Genomic DNA, 7,480 nt, shown 5'->3' with positions numbered 1-7,480 from the left:
TCGTCCATTGCAGTTGCTCTAAGCCCTGTAACAATCTGAGCAATGTAGGAATTTTTTTGCATCCTTAACACAGGATTTACAACACAAGCATTTCCTGAACATCAAGCATATTTACCAAGTGAAAGGTCACGTGACATGGAAAACCTTAAAATTCCTTGTTTTTCTTTGTTTTGTTTTTTTTGCTTGGTAATTAAAATTCCTTGTATTCTATGTAAAAAAACGAATTTGATGCAACAAAGAGTAATAAAGGAGTCATGGTACTGCGAAAAAGAGATACATGGTACTGCAAAAAAGAGTGATGATGCAACAAAGGCTCAGCATGGATATGAATAGACATTTGGCGGATACCAACAACAAAAATACGGGAACAACTGCAAAATCTGAACAAAAAATGGATGTGTATGTCATTTCCTTGTCAAAAAAGAACAGAAACCAGGGATGGAATCCGAGAGAAGCTGAGGCTTACATTATCCTGATCAGATACTCTAGATTTGACTAGAAAAGGTCCTGTAGATACGAATGCTGCAGCAAACGCTACAAATGGAAAATGGTGTATAGCTTCACCAACAGTAAGAAAATATAGAATCCATGTGCATGTTTAAGAAAATGAACTTGTAAATGGTGATGTTCCCCATAAAGAAGACCTTATTAAATGTATTTGTATGCAATCTACAAATTTGAAATACTTCATCATGAATATTTACCTTTACTTTAAGTAAACAAAATGCCCCAAGTAGGACTGGCAGAGGAGTGTTAGTTTTCTTAGCTTGAATTGGGTTAGCATTAATTCATCTAACAGGATAAGCTGTTCAATGCAGTGAACCTTAGATGGACAAATGCTAACCAAGTTCAGCTAGGAGCCGCACTCTCTACCTCTGTAGCAATAGAGAGTTGAGCACAAATTGATGCAAAAACGAAATGAATTTAAAAGAACCTTAACTGACCTATTGTGAGAGATATTATATATTTATTGGCGACAAAGGTTTCGTATTTAAAACCGTGTTAACAGGAAGAAAAATACACTATATGCCGCCACATACTTGAGAAGCCTCCCTGGTGTTGCTTCAAGGCTTGTGCTTCAGAGATAAACATTGGAGCACACTTCCTACTTGACAACTCCCTAGTCTCATTAACTAGACCAATTTATCATTGCTGCAGTCTTCTAAAAAGATATATTGATGTCACTAAAATATTTCGATTTTCTAAACCATAACAAAATTAAAAATTTCAATGTAACCGATGCCACAACTTACCAAAAACCCGGTCTAAATACAGTCTACACACCATGAAAATTACAGCAAACAAAAGCCATAAACAGAATAACGCAAGTTGACAGCATACACATTTCAAAAGAGTCTTTACAAAGGCATATCCATTTAATAGCAAAAGAGGGTAAAAACAGAGATCCTTGTAGCATTCAAGCAAGTCCTAATTGCCAAAAAAAATATGCATTTCTTATGCCATAAACAAAAACAGTATAGCCATGGTTTTTTTATAATGTTGTAGATTATTAAGAAGAGTCGCACAAACACGGATTGTTACTAAAAGTCAATCTGGTATCGTAATACAAATCAGTGGTTTGGATTCTTTAAGTTGCAAGGGTTGGAAGAAGATTTCAATACAAAATCCATGAAAAGAATTTCAATTCTCCACAAACGGTGGAGTTTCAAATAGAGAGTTCACTTTGACATTTTTTCAAATACTTCATAAGTTAGTTGCCAAATTTAATACAAGACTAGAGTCACTAGACTTAAGTTGGAAAACGAAACTTATGCAATTTCAAAACATTTTTAATCTTCGCAAGCTCATTTACGACATTCAAAATTATAAGCAGTTCAAAATGTAAGAGTTAGCACAGAGAAATTAATGGGGGTTCAAACCAAGTTTAACGTCAAACACATCTCAAAAGGAATAAAAAACATGGGTACTTCAAAAAAAACTATGGCCAAAATCAAAGGCATAGTGGACAAAACAACCCAAATAGTTATTTATAAATTTGAGTTTGTTAGCTAGGATGCACTATTGCATTACCAAAATAATTGAAATAAAGAAAAATATTAACAACAGCGACGAAAAGAGAGAAAAACAAACCCCTACCTCAAATACAATTAAACCGTGATAAACCCTAGCTAGATTTTATAAGAGGGAGACAGTATAATAAGAGGGAGAACGGGGTGATGGTGGTGGTGGTCGACCGTATAATGATAGGGAGAACGGGATGATGGTGGTGGTGGTCGACTGCATTGCCAAGATATGGAAGAGCGACAAAAGAATGAAAAATGAAGAAGTGAATTTGTGGACCTTTAGGGAATGCTCGACAGAGGTGTAGGTTTGAAAAGAGAAATAGGTTGATGGCCACACGATGAGGTCCAGAACTTGGATTCAAAGGTGCGGACCTTCATGAACCTACATGGCGCCTATGTGTCATCTACGGTCCAGACTCTAGATTTGATAGTCCGGGCCTTTTTAAATTTATATGGTGTCTATGTGGCAATCCATAATTTGGGAATTTTTATGGTCCGGACTTTACCATTCTGACTTTATTTTATAGAAATGAATTTTGATTATGGTATTTTTGAATAATTTATAAAGGTCCAGTTAGAAGTCCGGATGTTCCTGACTAAAACTAGAAAAACTAAATCTTCTTTGCTTCATTATTTTTTATTTTTGAAAGAAAAAATAATTGATTCACTAATACCGAAGATCATATCCAAGTACATCAAAGATGATTACAATAAAATAATACACATATTTATTAAAATATGTATTTATTAGATATTTTGTGTATAAACTGTCTTCTTCATAAATATTAAAATATCTCAAAAAAAAAGTAATGCGCCAATATTTCGTAGTCACAGTCTCTTCTAGTAACGATTAGTTTTCACATAATTGTAGAGCCACCATGGATAAATACATTTACAAAGACTAAAATGTAATAATAGTAATGGTCCACTAATTTTAAGGATATAAAAGTAATAAAATAATTTATTAGGGATAAAAGTGGTACACAATCCCATATTTATGTATTAATTTACGTTGCCAATATTTTTGAAAGACACATCCAAAAACGTCTTATTTTTGGTAATTACGCTTATTTCTTGGCTGTGCAGATAGACAAACTTACACTTAACTTCAATACAGACATTAATTATTCAGACGTTTCTAGATCGAGCTGTCATTTACTGAAAACAATTGTGTGCCCCTACGAAAATCAGCCGTTATGACTCCTCTTCACTTTGTCTAGCTAGCAGTCTCTTCTTTGGGAAACAAATGTAGGAGGTAAGTTATCTTCTTCGTAGAAAGATAATCAACATGCAAATTAACCACTTAGTTGGTTCAAGACTTCAAGTACATATGTAATCTACAAAATAAGTATGTCTGGATAGTTTGAGAGAAACAATGAAGAAAATTGAAAGGCCAGCGTTCTTACTAAATGTTGTTCTTTTTTTTTTTGAGTATTCTGTTTTACTATTAAAACGTATATATATTTCTATCTTTTTCTTTGAGTATTCTGTTTTACTATATCCTAAGTACTACCATTTATGAGTCACATTCTCCCTTTTTGCTTAAGACGTATATATATTTCTATCTTCTTCTTCAATTCTCTCATACCTCAAAGTATTTCTTCGTTATGTATCTTATTTTGCTTTTTCTCTCTGAAAATTTGGGTTTCATTTCTATCTTTTGGAGGAGATTTATAGACAAAAAAGAAGATAAATGGCATTAATGGCTCTCAAGCAAGAGTTGGCTCAATACTTGTCTCAGAATTTCATGGATGTATATCAGATAACTCATTGACTAGCTAGTCCTTAATCTTCTTCATTTAATGATCGATTTTCCTGTGACATATTTGAAGTCTATTAAAATTTTGATTTTTGATTTTGCTAATGAGATGGTTCATAATGTTGTGTTTGTTTGACCAATGTAGGGAACTTTGAATAGACAGTATGAAGAACTCCAAAAGCTACGAGACATCAATAACCTTCAATTCATCGTTGAAGTGCTAACATTGTTCTGCAGTGAAACAGAACGGATGCTAGAAGAAATCGACCGGCCTACGTAAAACTATTGCACATTCTTGAACTAGTATTCTCATAACTTCCACTGATCATTAAGAATTTTTGTTTTCAATTCCAGGAAACCTTTTATGAATATTCCCACGGTTGAAAGCTATGTCCAGACCGTAAGAGGAAGCAGCGCGACGTACGTACCATAAAGTCTATTTTACATATTAAGACAAGCCTTACTTATAATTGCGTTAGTCGCGTTTTCTTTAGTAATTACTAAATCAAGATTAATAAAAAATTTGTGTTGTAGGATGATCGATGTATCAAAGAATGCTAGTTTGTTTTAAACTCTAGCATTCTAATTGAAGCAACATTTGATAACTTTCTTTCTTGATATATTTTGTGTACAATATTGGATCTCAGAACGTGACTCTGGCGTGCGATGAGTTTTGTCGAGCCAGTGAGCGGAAAAACATAGCAGAGTAAAAAGTGAAGTTGCTTTCCTACATATTTTCTTCTTTATTGGTTTCTGCTATTGTATGAATAGTTTACTAGGGAAGCTATGAATTCGCATCTTCTAATTTTCCTTTTATCTATGTCTATTTTAACTAACTATGTCTTTTCTTAGGTGTCACAAGGCATTGTTGCAGCTCATTCGTGAATTTTATCACACGAGAGATGTGTTTAAGAAAATCATAGAGGTATAAATAATAGTTAATCTTGAAACCATAATACAGTATGATTTATCAAAATCCTTATTGATCTAATATGTCTTTTTCTTCCTTCTTTCTTGTTTGTGCTTCTTTTTCGACGTGCAGCTAGAACGGAAGATTATATATTTGGCAACAAAAACACAAGCTTAGGATCAACTGTATTAATAATGTGTCATCTGTTGCAAGAACACGTGCTTAGGATCAACTGTATTACTTTCCCATCTTCTACAATGTTTTTGAAATTAAGTACGTTGATTTTATTTAGTCGTCTGTAATGTATTATAATTAGTGTTTTCCCATTGATGAATGATAAAACATTCCTATCAGTTGTTAAACTCGTTCTCTACTGCCGTGGAAATAATTTGTAAAATCTGTCAATTTTCTGATTCTATAATCAAATTTCTTTTTATTTATGTTTGATGCTATGAGATATGAATAATATTGTCTGTTATTGAAGCCATATGTAGAACATTTAACATTTCAAACATATGGAATTTACATTTGCTGAAGCATATACGCAGCCAAGATATACAGTATAGCTTATACAAAGACTAGACATTACTAGTATTATTACTTGATGCTGGGTGGTGAGAGCCTTTTGGGAAACAAGACTTGTACCCTTCCATAAAGAGTAGTTCGCTAATATGGACACACTTCTTGAGGTTAATCATCTAAGATATTGGGCGCTCCAAGCATCTCTTCTCTTGGGCAATGAGGCTAACTTTGAGGTAAAATTCGCTGGCAACTGCCTCTGGTTTATTTTGTTCTTCTGGAGTACCGAGAATTTGAAGTCGGAAACTTGCTGGTTCAGCCTTGTTTACACCTTTTAAGCCTGCTCGCTCTTGTTTGTTTTCATAATTATTGTCATAATAGTTATCAGTAAATTGTACCTGAAAAATTGAAAGCATCATAATTAAACAAAAAATGGGAGGTTAGCTATAACCAATCGATGTGACCGTTATCTCTCACATAAAACAACAAAATTTCATATGTTAACATACTCCAACTTCATGAAGGTTAACATCATGTTCCCTGAGAAATTCCAAGAAGCTACCAAGGTTTTCATCAGTTGGTCGGTAATGCCCACTATATGCAGAGATCGACTGCGAATTATAACAATGTGGATTAGATTAAGCATGTTGAGTTGACAACTTAATTTGTAGCTATGCTAATTAGCTAATCTCGTTGGACGCATACCTTGAGTATTCCATCTACAACTGAAAAACTCCCCGCAGATAAAGCAGCCCCACCGGCAAGGAAACTCGAATGATGAAATGCCCCCTTTGTTTTCTGTATGGTACAATGTTTGAAGAAGCATCAGCAGAAGCCAAAAGAGGAAATCAAAAGTTTTTTTAAGTTTGCCTCAGTTCTTACCTTGCCAGCGTAGAGTTTCTTAGAAGTACTCATTACGAAAATCCATTTCGATTTGTTTGATTCTTTAGTTGTATCCAGAAGTTGATTACTTTTTTTTTGCACGATTTTGCCTTCAACAATTTTGTATTCATAGTGTTCTCTCTCTAGCTGATTTCACACATAAAAATAACAACAATGTTATGATATGACCAACAACATACAGAAGATAACAGATAAAGTACAAATCCGTAAACTGCCATGAAGGAATGTGAAAATTACAGGTCCCAGATATTTAATGCATTGCTGTCGAAGCTTTGACCGAAGGCAGTCTTTGAGGTTAACCTCTTTGCCATCTCCAATGTCCAACCTGAAAATTCACACAAGAATCACTTGATTTTGCACAGTTTAAGGCATATTCCGAATTTCATGAAAATAGCAACAAAAACATTTTCTTGATTACCAGTAGAAGAATGGTTGGCTAGTATCCCCTTTTCGCCACACTTCATAGTACAAGTGCAGGCTATGCCCATACCGGTGCCGCGGATCAATCTAAAAATACATGGGAGACTTCTTACATCAAATTAGAATCAAAATGTAAAGAGAACTCATACGTAGCAGAATTTATTTCCTCGGACAGGACATCAGCAAAATCCAATACTAGTAGAGCTACAAAACTTGCGTAAAATATCAGTATCACGAAGGTAAGAGCACTTACAGCTTCAATCCAGTGTTGAAAAGCTAATAATAAAAATCTAGCGTCCTCTGATACACCTTTTCCGAGCTGCATATTAATGAACAAAGGTAAGATACTGTTGGACAATAATAAGGGAACCAAAGAAAAAACTAAGGCAACCAATAGACCTTTGAAGCATTTGAGCTAACTCGACTCCAACGAGAGGCTGCTTTTTCTGGTTTCAAGTTGAAGAAAGAGATCGTATTGTGGTTCAGTTGAGCATAATCAATGGCTTGCCACCTTCATGCACACAAATGATGAAGAGACAGATTAACAAAAAATGAACGGAGAATTTCGTCGATGAGAGACAGCTTGAGTTTTTCGACTTACCAGAGCTTTTTGGCAATGATGGCAGAATCTGCTAACCTACGGCGAGTGCGGTAACTTCTATAGACTTTTTGTACCTTCAATGCAGCCATCCATACAAAACTCGAACTAAAGCTAACATTCTTCTCCATGGAAGTCGTAGAACTCAACCGAGTAATAGCAGAGTTATGATCATGAATAGACCAAGAAGAAGAAGGCTTGTAGCTTTCTTCTTTATAAGGAGCATGAACATGAGCCATATTTGGGCTGATATATGTAATATAAGAGAATTCAGGGATGCGTAGTGCCTACAAAGACAGAAGAGATGAGGGTTTTGATTGTGGCCTGTGAATGTACAATAAGTTTGT

The 7,480-nt window shown here is 34.6% G+C and overlaps 1 protein-coding gene across 1 annotated transcript; it reads right to left on the bottom strand.

Annotated features, from left to right (window-relative positions):
• Window positions 1–5,229: 5,229 nt before the first annotated feature.
• Window positions 5,230–7,243, bottom strand: LOC113320869 (IQ domain-containing protein IQM3-like). Its single transcript, XM_026568761.1, has 9 exons — window positions 7,137–7,243; window positions 6,935–7,046; window positions 6,789–6,854; window positions 6,534–6,622; window positions 6,353–6,440; window positions 6,095–6,241; window positions 5,918–6,010; window positions 5,722–5,823; window positions 5,230–5,610 (listed from the first exon to the last, which is right to left on the bottom strand). Exons 1-9 carry the CDS (start codon window positions 7,223–7,225, stop codon window positions 5,392–5,394), a joined length of 1,005 nt encoding a protein of 334 aa, XP_026424546.1. The 5' UTR covers window positions 7,226–7,243; the 3' UTR covers window positions 5,230–5,391.
• Window positions 7,244–7,480: the final 237 nt, after the last annotated feature.

This window comes from Papaver somniferum, chromosome 11 (genome assembly GCF_003573695.1).
Source record: "Papaver somniferum cultivar HN1 chromosome 11, ASM357369v1, whole genome shotgun sequence".
Classification (NCBI taxonomy): domain Eukaryota; kingdom Viridiplantae; phylum Streptophyta; class Magnoliopsida; order Ranunculales; family Papaveraceae; genus Papaver; species Papaver somniferum.
Note: the sequence above shows the minus strand (reverse complement) of the source record. Positions and strands in the feature narration are given on the sequence as shown.